This window comes from Lissotriton vulgaris, unplaced genomic scaffold, assembly GCF_964263255.1.
Source record: "Lissotriton vulgaris unplaced genomic scaffold, aLisVul1.2 SCAFFOLD_1876, whole genome shotgun sequence".
NCBI classification, from domain to species: domain Eukaryota; kingdom Metazoa; phylum Chordata; class Amphibia; order Caudata; family Salamandridae; genus Lissotriton; species Lissotriton vulgaris.
Window position 1 is genome coordinate 408,709 of NW_028245941.1, and position 14,562 is coordinate 423,270.

The 14,562-nt window shown below is 43.4% G+C and overlaps 1 protein-coding gene across 2 annotated transcripts in view; it reads right to left on the bottom strand.

The window, feature by feature from the left end:
• LOC147666222 (cullin-9-like) overlaps positions 1–14,562 on the bottom strand; it is a 326,973-nt gene that overhangs the window by 277,450 nt on the left and 34,961 nt on the right. For both annotated transcript variants that reach the window (XM_086949198.1, XM_086949199.1), the window contains exons 3-4: positions 9,596–9,750; positions 8,863–9,381 (exon numbers count right to left, since the gene is read on the bottom strand). In XM_086949198.1, the coding sequence (XP_086805324.1) occupies positions 8,863–9,381; positions 9,596–9,750 (674 nt within the window). The remainder of the gene's footprint in view (positions 1–8,862; positions 9,382–9,595; positions 9,751–14,562) is intronic.

The following is a 14,562-nucleotide window of genomic DNA, read 5'->3' on the forward strand; positions in this document are numbered from 1 at the left end:
GCTGAAAAAGATTGGCCCCCAGAGTTTGTCAGGGAGTGCCCTCGTGGCGAAGAAGTGATTATGCCTGCCTTCTCGAATCACATACCGATTCATAAAAATATACATATGCAAGGAAATGGGCAGTAGCCCAGGCACCTGCATTGTATAAAAATCATGTAGGATGGGATGAGGATTCTACGCCTCACAAAATCCAACTAAAAAGTGAACCAACTGCCCAACGGCAGTATCCCATAAAGCAAGAAGCTAAAAAAAAGGTCAGGGAGATCTTAGATCAGCTTGAGTACCAGGGGGTGATTGAAACATGCACCTCTCAAATGAACAATCCTTTGTTTCCTGTCTCCAAGCCAGACAATTCATATCGTCTAGTTTTGGACTACAGACATCTTAATACATGTTGCAAAACTTTTGCAGTACAAAACTCGCATAGTGCAGCCCTAAAGAATAACATAGTTAGGAAAAAATACAAAACGACATTAGACATTTCTAATGGTTTCTTTTGTCAAAACATTGCACCAGAAAGCAGATACTTGACCGCTTTCTCCGCATTTGGGTCGCAGAAAAAATTCTGTCGACTCCCACAAGGGTTCAAGAACAGCCCAGGACTATTCTCAGCTAGGGTAACAGAGTTACTACAAATCTATGATGATGAAGCATTATCTTACGTAGATGATATTTATCTCACAGACGACGACTTGGATACTCACTTGAAAAGAGTGAACACCATTATACTTGGGTTCGCAGCAGAGGGTTACAAATTCAACTTTAAAAAGTCCCGAATTGCCCATCTGACAGTACTGTTCTTAGGGTACGAATTATCAAGTGAAGGGAAAAGCCTAGCGGACAACTTCTTAGAGAAGTGCGCTGTACTCCAAGCTCCAAAAACGCTGAAGAATTTACAATCAATACTAGGTTTTCTGAATTTCGGAAGAACTTACATCCTAAATTACGTAGAGAGGGTTAAACCTCTCTACGAACTAATTAAACCTGATTTAAAACAAATCAATTGGACTCAAAAACACACAGAAATTTTGAGATCACTGCAAACAGACATGTTAGCAAAAACAAAATTAGATACACGTGACAACACACGTGATCTTGTAATCCGAGTCATCTCAGGAAGATGCGGATTCACGTACCTAACCTCTAATGAGGGAGAAAAGGTACCAATTTCAATTAAATCTCACTTGTACACACAAGCAGAAAAAACATTCAGTCGCACAGAAAGAACTGTGAACGCAGTGCAAATCGCATTAGCAAATGAAAGAGAACTAGCACACGGTAAACGGATTAATATCCTTACAGCGGAATCCGCCTTCGAGGCGCTATTCAGCCCAGTAAACCTGCCTACAGTGTCACTGGATCCGAAATGGATACAGTGCATAGATTCTCTAGGAGCGGAAGATGTGAAATACTATTTCGCCCCGCAATACGAAGAACTGAATGATTTAGAATATGAAGAAGAATATCCTCTGCCAATCGAAATCCTGCCTCTCCCACAATACGCCTGTATAATCTATACAGATAGCTTTGTACAGCATTTCAACGTAGAGAGAAAATCCTACAATGCAGCATGTGCGATCATTAAAGGTCGTTGGCTGTGCGGTAAATTCAGACCGAAAGTAACAAAAACTGAATCAGTAAAGTACTGTTCGGTTCAAAGAACTGAAATCAGATCTTTAAAGATGGCGCTCGAAAATGCAGAACGCGAATTCCCCACACTTATCGTGTGCGATTCTCATTTTTGCGTCAACTCTTACAACAATAAGCTGCAGAGTTGGATCGAAAACGACTACAAAGATGACACAGGTGCCACAATAAAGCATAAAAAGCTCTGGAACGAGGTAGCTCTTTTACACAAAGAACTACAAAAGACTCACGTGATTCACGCACAGAGTCTTCAACGTGATGGCGTTCACGTTGCAGGGAATTCATTGGCTAATACAGCCACCGCGGAAGCAACTAACCCGGCTTCCGTAGCCACAAAAAAGCGTACAGATAAGTACATAGACGGGGAAACCATGCTAGCAGTAAAAACGACCGTAAAAGGCGACTGTGCAGCATTACCCGTAAACTATCCACTCAATTATGCATACATAATCGATGCAAACTCCGTTCCTTTTGCTCGAATCCCTGGAGTGGGGGATAGAGTAATTCCAAACACGAACAGGAGAATATTTTTAATAGCAGACGCACACATGGGTTTGGGTCTACGGCACAGAGAGATCAAGGAATCACTGACTGAATTACAATCAGTATTCTGGTGGCCGGGAATGAGTGTAGAACACCAAATATATGCAAACAACTGTGAAAACTGTAATAGGGATCGCAGTAAGGAACCTTGCTACCGGCTACCAGTAAGAAAGAGCGTAACGCTGCCTACACCCCACCCTGCGTCCTATTAACAGTTAAGGCGAAAAGCACTTAAAAAAATGAGGTCTCCAGCGCTCGGCTGACGCTAGAACGGTTATAAAAGATTTGCGAGTCCATATCGGCATATACGCAATTACCACGTTCCATTCTGACCAGGGTCCTGCTTTCAGCTCTCGAGCTTATAGGGAGGCCATGGCTAGCATGGGAATTGGGTTGCGGTATTCTTGTCCGTCGCACAAGTGTGGTAGAAAGAAAAAACCGGGACATAAAGCAATCTATAACAGCGAAGGTATTAGGTTCAGGCGCTGGGTGGGTCAAACATTTAATAAGTGTCCAGACTAGTCTTAACAACATGCCAAGAAATTCTCTAAAAGGTTTCAGCCCATACGAACTATTGTTCGGAATTAGAATGAACGTTCAGGACCTCGATAGTCAGATGTCAGTGGTACAAGAAGAAACAAAACAGTTTGAAGTAAAAGACCGTTTGGCTGTTTTACAGGAACTGAATGAAACAAGAAAATCATTAAGCAACATAAAGTTAAAGCAACAGCCAAGTACCACTGACGAGGCACCACCCGCAACAGGCCCAGCAAGGCCTGTCTGGATTCCAAAGATTGGGGATCTAGTCAGAGAAAAGATCGCGGTGAAGAAGGAATTTGGGCCTTCTTACAGAAAAGCAGTACCTGTCTTGGCAGTCACCGGAACAAGATCAGTTGTGCTACCGCCCCTTGCTGGTAAAAAGGAGAACAGAGTCGTGTCTATCGATCTGGTAAAACCACAAGCATGTGGCCTATAATCAACAGTAGGCCCAGTGGACTCCCAAGAAACAACAGAATACCCAAACTTGCAACAATCCAAGAGGTTCAAACTGAAAGACTAATCACATTCGATCAGCCTGCAGTGCACAATGAAGGACTATGCAATAATGCCATGGAACTCGTGCCTCTTGAAACACAGATTGAAACAGTTCGTCAAGAAACAACACCAGTCTACACTAATGTGGCATCAGAAAGTGCTACCGAGAGACAGATTGAAAGAACAATCCCATCAATTGACAGAACTGCCTCTGGTTATTTCATCAACTTTGACAACTTCTCTGAAGATTTAAACGACCCCGAAGTGATGCCAGAAACAAAAAAGTCTTTTAAAGAAAAAGCAACGGAACTCTTTCATCAACTGAAGGAAATCTACCTAATTTCCCCGTGGCTAGAGTTCTGGTTTGGTCTAGGTGTATTTTTCCTCCTGCTTTGGCTCATCATGTTACTGTGTTTGGGAAAATTCATTGAGGGAAAATATATTACAATGGACACAGCAAGTCAGAACATCAACCTAGTCCTGAAACCACACAGATCATCCCACGTGAAGAAAAGAGAACTGTCAACAGTAAATGTCACAGCAATTCCAATACCTGGTGGGGTAGTATGGGAGAAAACAGACTATGAGATCTATGGTCCGGTCGAAATCCTGAAGTATCCTCATCAACTGAAGGTTTCCTTAAGTGACTTTGTGACACCGAGTACATTCTCTGATGATTGGGACTTTAACAGTATTAATGACATGATGTCTGATTTAGTAATGTCAGCTAGATTCACAGATCATGATTATTTACAAGGTTCATCTAGTTATGAGCAGTTATTCTGTTATACCCACTATGGGGATCATTACTTGCATAAATCTGCACAGCCTAGAAATGTTTTTATGTATAATCAATGGGAACATTGTGCTACACCACCTAAAAGCAGTTCTAAAGCATTTTTTGAGAAATTCAAATACTTCTCAGGGTTTAACACCAGTGATGCAGAAACGTTTTATTACAAACTGTTAGATAAAACAGGAATGAAAACAATGCTGACAAATTCTAAATTGATATATTCAGAAGCATTTTATGACAAAATGATGACATTTGGTTTTGATTATTGGAAAAATAATATTGAAACGAAAACGATTTGGGGTACAAAAGATTGGCAGGTGCAAGGCATTGAAGCACTTTTTAGAACCTGCATGATACCTGAACAAATGTTATTTTTAAATGACACTGTACACCAAACATCTTGTCTTGGCCTAGCCAAGAACAAAGAAATGAAAACACCGTCTATACCGAAGCCAATACCTGAAAATACAACAGCTGATATTGAATTAGACGTGTCACAAATTTTACATTTCAACAGAACACATCCTGATTGGAAAAAGTGGTTAATCTGGCCTACAGACACAAATAGCTGTCAAGATAGGTTCCTGAATAAAACACAGGGGTTAAAAATGACCAGATTAGACTCTAGATATTCCCAGAGACAACATCCAGGGATTATAACAACATACAGTGTAGGGAAACTCTGCCTTGAATGGCTAACTACATCCACACTGGCTGAAATTAAGCAACACTTGTCTTTATTAAAAGATGGTGCTGATTTGCGCGATTCCATTCTTGGACCACGCAAACAGCGTCAAAAGCGTTTCATAGCGACCAGTATCTATGCTGCTTACAACGAGGCTTGGAAAGTAAAGCAAATTGAAACTGCAGAAAAAATACGAGAAATTGATCGTATTAATTTGGAGAAATCACTTTCTGTGGTAGACAATGGGTTAATGACTCTGTCTTCCAGAATATATTCTTTGGACAATATTGTATCCTCTGCCTTTGATGTGATAGACAGAGATTTGCTAATGTTACAACATGGCCAGTCTCAATTACGCTCTATTATAGAACTAGGCTGGACGCTGCAGAATCTTCGTTCAGGCTATGTGCCTTGGCGTTTAATCAACACAACGTCATTATTTTCCATTTTTAACCTTACTGATAAACAGATCAGTTTGGCACAGAAAGGAGCAGACTATACAATCTTGAGCATCGAGAAACTCGAGAGATTACCATTGACAATGTCAGAGAGTCCTGTCATTGAATGGATAATACACGGAATTATCACAATTCCGATAACAACTTTCCGATTTCATAAATGCCTTGAGTACATACCTGCTGGCCAGTATGAACAATTGGGTAAGGGATATGTTAAATCCGAATGGAAATTACCATACACTCATTCTTGCTATAGTGACAGTGACAAAAATGTATTTCTTAGTGGTGACAACTGTAAACACTCACTAAGCGGTATACTTTTGTGTCAGGGTATTAATTTACACGGAGCATGTGATGGAAATTCAAACAACCTCTCATGCCACCAGCTAGTCACACCTGCAACTCAGATAGAGCCCTTCTTTATGCAACTCGCAAACGGGAGTTACATTCTTAGAACGGATCACAGGTGCTGTGGCCTCGCGCCAGGGAAAAGTTATCTAGTACAAGTAACGTCCATGGTCAAATGTTGCATGCAAGCATTGTTCCCGAGCGGGCCTCCAGACATAGTGACTCCCCTCTGGCCTCGTCTGAATCTCTATTCTATACGAATTGATACATTAAGCAAAATGAAATCTGTGCTTTTACAGACAACAGTGCCTATAACGTCATCTAAAGAGACGTATGATCTTCTAGTCGCAAGGACGGCTACTGAGGTCCATGACCTTTTATCAACAAATTGCCCCGTGCATTTCGTAGAAATGTTCAGCCAACTCCTTAACATGTCTAGTGCTACAAGCATCCCAGGCATATTTAAGACAGTCTTTATGGGACTGCTAACACCCTTCCAGGCAATTTTGGGAATCTTTCCTAATTTTGTGCACTCCATCTTTGGTGGTATTCCACTATTTTTGGGACTCATCGCAGGGATTCTATTTTTGACCATCCTGCTACGTTATGGCAAGCCTCGGCTCAGACATAGCTCCCATGGGAATGGAAGAGACAATCCTAGCAATGCGCTACAGGGACAGGATAACTAACGTCCTCGGATTGGCCAGGCTGAGAGATCTAAACATGACCTGGTTCCTTTCATTCAGACCGATATGGCAAAATTGCATTTTACCTGTGCTACGGTGTATGCTTTGCGGCGATGAATGCGTGTTGGACATCTGTCTTTCACTTCCATCAGCAGTACCAATGGACGTCGATACTTTGCTAAGTCCAATAACGGCTCACGCATTGTGTTGTCCCCAGCGGCTACCAATCCTGATGACGGCATTCGTGGAGACTCCTGTACTACAGCCAAGTGGTAACAGTGGAGCGAGTGACAAAAGCAACATCATCCAGGTACAACGTTCTGTGAGCATTGCTGGTCCTGCCTTCGATGACAGCAATCATTCTCACACCTGCCAAGTTACAGCGCTATCTAATTTGGTTGAACTATCACCTGATTTTGTAGACCAATTCTTTGCGAGCCTGTCTGATACGATGTTCTCACCCATAGAGAAACAATAACTTTTGAGAAGCTTTCCGACACACAGCGTTCCCATGAACTCTGAATTCGGCCTTCAGTTTTGATCAACAAAAACTGCCAGGAGCTTTGGAAATCTATTTTTCTTTGAATTGGACAATTTTTTTCTAATATTGACCCTCTTTTTGGCACGAACAATTCTTTGCTTAACGTAAAAACTATTCTTAGAGAACAGAAGCTTCACACTTCTATTTCTAAACACATCTAGAGACATAACAACATAACACCAGCCTCTAGCACACATGTTATTACAATGCATTTTTATGTGATGATTTATCTCGCATTTCTTCTGTCAGAGATACTTCATGTGTAATTCCTTTTGCATAATCGTTCATTGACTTCATATGCAATAATTTTTTGAATGATTACTATGCTTTAAAAAAACGTACAGTACCTAAATTCCATGTATTGCAAGTACGCCTATTTCGAATGCATTTATGTATTTTGGGGTGGGCAATGTTACACATACATCTAATTGCTTAGTTTTAGTAATTTTGATGGACATGTATACGTGGAGTGGGTGTTGCGTGCTTATCTAGGTTCCTGATCGATACTGTGACCTTATGCCCCTATTCGGCTATAAATCCATTTATTCCCTATATTGGCATAACCGTTCAAGTGCGATTTTCTGAAAAGTCATCTCTGGCCTCACACGAACAGAGCCACATTCCAGCATGACTCTCTGCTACTTCCTTTGCGACCAATTAGTGCAATGACAGAGCAGCAGCCACTATCTGATATTCCTAGATAACACTCCGAGTTCTTCAACAAGATAAAAACTTAGCAAACCTGGAAATCCCCGCTTGCTATGTTTTGATTAGTAATGGAACTCTAATGAGCAACTGATAACTGTCACTTCCTAGTGACATCTTTAATTGACGTCTTATGTCCAGCAAACTTGCGTCAAACCCGGCACCTGTCAGGTATAAATATTACCAACGTTGCCTTAAGCAATGCGAAGCTGTGAGCTGTTAGCTGTGAGCGAACCTGTTGCTGATGCCAGCTGCCTGCATGACCCCGTGTTGGTAAAAGCTAGCACTCTGTCGCTGCAGCCTGCTATCCTGTGGTGGTGAAGCTACTGATTACCATTATCGCCGCTACAGCGCGAACTGTGGTTCAGTACGCTTGAGGAGCCGAGCAGCCGTCCTCTGCGAAGACATCCAGCCCAGCTGCCCGCGGACGCTGTCCCCCCTCCTTCCTCGACGCGCTGAGAGAAGCCGCTGCATTTCTCGTGCAGAGAAATCCAGTCCCGGCGCTTCCGGTTTACCCTCGCGGGTGACTGGGATATCGAGAGAGACCCCTGAAGGAGATACCAATCCTCCATCATTCTATTCAGAGGTATGGTGTTGACTAAACCCTTAGACGAGAATTCTTGAAACAAACCTTGGCAAAACCAACTTAACTTAAGCTACTTACTTGCTCCCCTTCTCACGTGTTAGGCTTAGGTCAGGCACACTGGGGTAGGCTTAGTTAGAAGCACCAGTTGAGTATGTTAGCCTAATGTATATATGACTGTATATATGTTTTATTACTTTTAAACCATTGTATGGCTAAGAAACCATATCAATGCTTTTACAGTTCTATTTCGCAATCCTTATCTTACTGTACGTACTTTCTATAATAACAGTTATTGCAATTGTGGCAATACATTTCTCTTGTACGAGAAGAAAGACTGTTCAATAAATGTTAACCCTTTATTGATAAACGCCCGTCTCTCTATTCTCTACATACTGTGAAAGTAAACTGCACTAGACTGACTGAGTGAAATCTGTGTCTATTGTTTCACACGACCCTAGAGATCGACTCTTGATCTGAGGAGCAAAGTTGTCATGTTGCACGGTTGTTGGAAAGCTGAATCCCTTCTTGTCTGTGCCAAGGAAGCTGATCACTTCCTATGCAGAGAAGAAAGTTTCCAGTGACCTCTGAGCTAGTTGGTAACACAACCCAATTAAGTTTAGCATAGTCAGTGGAGGCCTGGAATATAAGCAGTTCCACGTCGATACTACTGTTTATGTTATTCCAATGCGCAGGGCCTAGTGGGAAACTAGGAACTACACTACAATGACAGTATGCAAGGATTGACACACACACACACACCACACACCATTCATCATATCAAAGGGTAACGAGAGGACACTCAAACAGGGCCCTCCAGTTTTGCACTCATTACCTGGACAGGCGGCGTCCCATCGTTGCTCTGTCGAAACTCCCCCTCGTCACCCGTGCTGACCTGCTCATAGTCCTCCAGCATCCGTACACTCATGCCAGGCTTTAGGTTTTCCTGCACATACTCAACGTAACCACTGCGACTTGCAAAGTCAGAACGTGTCTTGAAACCATTGGAGGACTTCTTACGAGGAGGAGGAGCCAACTGGACACTGTTGCAAGAGGGCACTTTTGGCTGGAAAATGGAACGGAGGACGCGGGGCTGCACCTCCCACGGAGATCGAAACTTTATGTGCTGTCCACGGTCCCAACCCATGACACGTACAAGCTCAGATATGAGGTTAGCCATGGCCATACTGAACTCAAACTCCCTCAACACACGGCTCTGCTCCCCCAGAGGGCTCACATTTGCAGCCCCATTGTGGGGTTGCACTACCTCTTCACTGCTGCTGTTCAGTTTGTCCACCAGGGAGGTGACACACAGGTAACGTTTCACCAAAGAGAAAAGCAGCTTCCCAGGAATCTGTAAGACATGAAGAAAAGATAAGGATCAACCCTGAGTCGCGCTCATGCCCACAGTTCTATTTCTCTTCTGCCATGTTGCTAGCCAACTTCAACTTCCATCCAATCCTAATCTTCCAGAATAAAGCTCAAAGAATATTCATATTAACACAATATTAGAGAATGCTTTTCACTTCAGCATCATTCTCAACCAGCCTCCAACAATATAATCCGACCTGCGGCAGGTGGATTCCATCGAAGCATATGCAGTGCTCTTCGGAGGATGTGGTCTCTGCAAACAGCTCCAGGAGGGTGTAGCGACTGTCGAAGTCCATGTGCTGCTCAATGCCATCCTGCTGGCTCAGGGACAGGAGGACATAGGCCCGGCTCCCTGTACAAACCAGAAAAAGAAACCCATCATGATTCGGTCTTCTAATGGTCATCCCAGCTACAATGCTACTACAATAGTACCACCTGATGGGGAAGATGTACACAGTCAAACCACCAAATCAGAACTCAATTAAACACAGGAAGCAGATGAATGATGCCAAACAGATTAACCAAACATGCAGAACCTGACGCGCTTGAGTTGTGCAATGCAACATCAAAAGTAACATGGAGAAGAACGCTAACTCTTGTCACTGTGTGGCAGTAAGTTGAGGGCAAAGCACCTTTTCTATGACCCATGTTGTTAAAGCAACTAATAAAGAAGACACTAAAAATACCCTAGACTTTCCAAAACAAAAATATTTGTATACATCTCATTTCTAAATATGCTAAAAAAAATGTATCCCAATACTCAGTGATTCCCAAAAAGTACAGTAACGGTAGAATTGTAACCTAACAAGAATCTCCCGAAATCATGTTACAACTAGGCCTGGGCGGTAAATTCCGTCCTGCTAGCGGAATTTGGGTAAATTCATGTTCCGCGGAGAACGTGGAATTGCCAAAAATTCCACGATCCGCGGGTTTGCAGAATTTTTTGCTTTTTCGTACTTTCAAAATGCGTGTTCGCGAGATATTTCCACCCGAGCACTCAAACAGCGTTTGCGAACAGGAAAAAAGCATTGCGAACACGCAATTCTGCGTGTTGGCGGAACTCTGCGTGCTCGCAGAGAGATTTTTTTTACTGTTTCGCAGAGCTTTGCGAAGTGCGACTACGCAAATTCCGCCCACCCCTAGTTATAACACATTAGTTCTCCAAAACCCCAAACGCTGTCCCATAAAAATACTTATTTAAGATGAGTTAAAGTATATCTGGAATTTAACTACATGAGCCAGATATACATACATTGTTGGTGAAAGAGCAACATCAAAGTTTACACATCAAGGAAACAGACATGACAAAAACATGTTTAGTGCAGGTCGGAGAGAAGAAATGAATGAATCAGAAGCATAGTGACTCATGGAACCGAAAACAGTTCAAACACAGGCTAGTGATTGGTAACTGAGGATGTGTCTGGTGACTGTTTAGATAACACCAGCATAGGAATCAAGCCAAGGAATGCGCTTTGGCAGTGTGACAGCGCTCATTCACACAACTTACTCTTTGATTTTGAGGCCAGAGAAAACTGCTGGTTGATCCCTGGACACACTTTCTTGGAGATTTGTCATGCATAGGTCTAGTTATCCTTTGATGTCATTTAAAGGGACAGATAAATGGGAACCTGACCTTTAACAGCTGCTGACGAGTAGTAGCAAAGAACCAATGAGCTTGATGGAATACAAATAAGTTTTGAAGATATATAGGTCAAATTAAGACTGCTTTATTGAGATTGAGAATAATGGACTGCATTTACCTGGGCTAAAGTTTTTCTTCACAAAGTTGGCCAACTTCCAAGTTCATGATTCATGGACTATGACTTTTAGACGTTCATTTTAAAGGGCAACACAGAATACGGCGGAGACTACTATCATTCAAAGATCTCTTTTCGATAATTTTTTATTTATTGAGTTTTGTATAACGTGAACTCAACTCAAAGGCATCAGATGGCTTTACAGAGTCTGCATAACAGCAATCATGTGAGGTACCTTTGGCGTAGGTATACAGATATCGTGGGAGTAAGTAGGCAAAATATTCAAAATGACATTAGGCTAAGGTGCTGATGCTGTTTCGAGGTAGATTACTCCATACATGTATACATAGTGCTTAACACCATACTGCAGGAATATATTAAAATACATAGAGTATGTATTATAACGGAAAATTACGACAAACGGTAAAAAAAGATACACAATATTGTTTAAAGATAGCCAGGGTAGGCCTCAAGGAGGCGGGGGATAGAGACCCAGTTTCCCCCAGGGTATTGGCGCTCAGGATGCTTTAAGGGGATGGGTTCAAATATATTTTGAAGAGAAGAGGTTTCAGTTTCTTCTTGAAGTGGGGGAAAGACTGAATGTCACGTAAGTCCTGGGGTAGTGCATGCCAGATTCTAGTGTGATTTCTCTTTCTTAAATTTTGGTGGAATCAGGAGTAGGCTGTTTGAGCTTTGTAGAAGTCACCTTTGACCAGCTTTTGATAATTTGTTTGACAGGTAGACTGGTTTACCCGTGTAGAGAGTTTTGTGGATTATGCATGCAGTTTTGAGTATAGCTCTTGCCTTGTCTGGAAACCAAACCAGTTGAGTTGCTTGAAAGTAGAAGTGATGTGGTCATAACACCTTCTCCATCTGACAGAGACCTGACTGCTGCGTGGTGTGTTGCTTTCAAAGGGACAAGGTGTATTTTTGGGGCGTCTCTGTAGACTACAAATGGAAGACTTGGAAGAAAATACATCTCAAGAAGGAGTCCGATGGAATCCAAGGGTGGATTCTGGAAGTGAAGAACCTGCAGGCAGAGAAGACAGAGTCTAAGCCACTAGGAAGTGACCAGGATGCACGGAAGAGCAATGCCCACGAACATAGAGAGGTTCAGAAGAGTTCAGCCACTCTTAGCCAACTGGTCGTCCCTCGCACCAAAACAGTAACCTGGGGTGACCGACGCTTTTTGGTGGCGGCCCCCAGACGCTGGAACACCTTGCCCCTTAACATCAGACAAAGTGTTACATTGCTTCAGTTCCGCAAACTCTTGAAAACCTGGCTGTTCTCTAATTAACCTCTTTTTCTTTTCTTCCCTCACATCTGTTCAGTTTAACTGGTTTACCCCCTTACATTTCCTCAGTTAATATTGGTTTTTAGCGCCAAGACGCCTACGGGTATATGCAGCGCTTTACAAATATTAAAAATAAATAAATAAATAGCTGCAGCTGTGAGGGCCAGGCAATACTGAGGAAGACCAGAAGCCATGCACGAGCTGTCCCACGCCAGATGTCAGTGACTAGGTGGTAGGTGTCCATTGAGAGAACAAACAAGCCTTGGTAGCCGCAAATTGCATGGAGACCGAAGAAGGAGCAACGTTGGGACCAGCAAGGTCCAAGGGAATCACCAACATCAGGAGCGTCGGAGCAGGCCCCAAGCAAGCAGGGGAGCCTACTAATGCAGTAGAAGGTCCTCAGGAGGACCCACAGGCCAAAAGGCACAGGAGTCGCAACAGTACCTCGAGCAGCTCACCAAGAATGTAGGCCCACTGAGCAGAGGATGCGGTGAGGACGCTGAGCTTGGAGGGAAGAGATGCTGGAGCTTCTTGTAGCCAGAAGATCTCTGGAGTGCAGAGCCAACAAGCCTGGCAACAGGATGTTGAGCCAGTGCATAAGGGTTCGATCCCAGCGGTTCTGAAGAGGCATACTGGTCTATAAATCGCAAAGAGGAGAGGTCAGGCCTCGAGGGAGTTGCAGAACCATCACCTGTGTTGCTGAGCCTTTACAAGTCGAGAGAAATCAGGAGGAGCAGAACGGTCAGCTTCACTACAGTGCATGCAGAGGCAGGGGAGTGACTCCTTCACTCCAAGGGAGATTACTTCCAGTGTCCTTGATGGCGACAGCTCTGGTGAAAATCCTGGAAGAAACAGACACAGATGGCGATTAAGACTTGCAGAACAACCCGATAAGGAGCATCAGGCGTCTTCCTTGATTGAATCTCGGTTCCAGGCTAAGTCCAGCGAAGTCAAAGTGTCCAGACGGTCATAGAGTGACGAGGTTACAGGCTTGAGTCACGCCCCATGACGAATCTGAAGACCCACCCACAGGTAAGCCCTTATATACCCTAGGAAAGGGGTTAGGGTGACTAAAGGTTCCCTCCCAGAGGAGGGGCTGGACGGAGGGGAGCATACTCCCATGTCCTTTGTTCAGTTTCGCGCAATTGCTCTTTCATGCTCAAGTGATTGTCAAGTGTGATCCCTAGGCATTTAACCGAGTTTGAGACAGACAGTTTACAGTTTAGTGCAGTGATGTTGTTGAGCCAGGTATCAATTTGAAAGCACTTATCTTTAGGCTGAATGAGGAGGAGTTCTGTTTTGTTGAGGTTGAGTTTGAGATGGCTGCTGGACAGCCAGGACTGGAGTGTGAGGAAAGTGCAATTTAAGTGCTGTATGTCTTTGTCTGACGAGATTTTCAAGTAGAGTTGGGTATTGTCTGCATAGAGGTGTTAGGCAATTCTAGCTTGCTTCAGGATCATCGTGAGGGCTACCCTGTAGAGGTTGAATAGGGCAGGAGATCGAGTTGACCCTTGAGGGACTCCTTGTGAGACTGACCTTGCTTTTGAATCTGTATTGTTAAGTTTAATTAGCTGTGAGCGTTGACTTGGGAAGGAGGGGAACCACTGACTGACATTTCCCTCGTCGCCTGCACGCCGTGAGAGGGTGTTTAGGAGGATGTCATGGTTTACAGTATCGAAGGCGGCAGAGAGGTCCAAGAGGACTAGGAGGCTCGCCTGCCCATCTAGAGATCTGTGCAGGTCATCTACAATGTTCAGAATGGCTGTCTCTGTACTGCAGCCCTTCCTGAATCCCGATTAGAAGGTGTCGTGTAGGTTGTATTTTTCAATGTGGATGTTGCATTGTGAAAGCACACATTTTTTAATGGTTTTGGAGTGGGAGGTTAGTTAAGGGTCTGTAGTAACTGAGGTCGGATTTTTTGATGAGGGGAGTTACTTGGCCAAGTTTGAGGGAGGTTGGCATGAAGCCACTCGTTAGGGAGGAATTGATAATCTTGGTCCATATAGGCGATATGACGTGACAGATTTTTCACAAGTGCCATACGGAGGGGGTCAGAGATGTGCGATGTCTGCTTCATGCTCGCAAGTACTTTGATAATTTCCTGCTCCTGGAC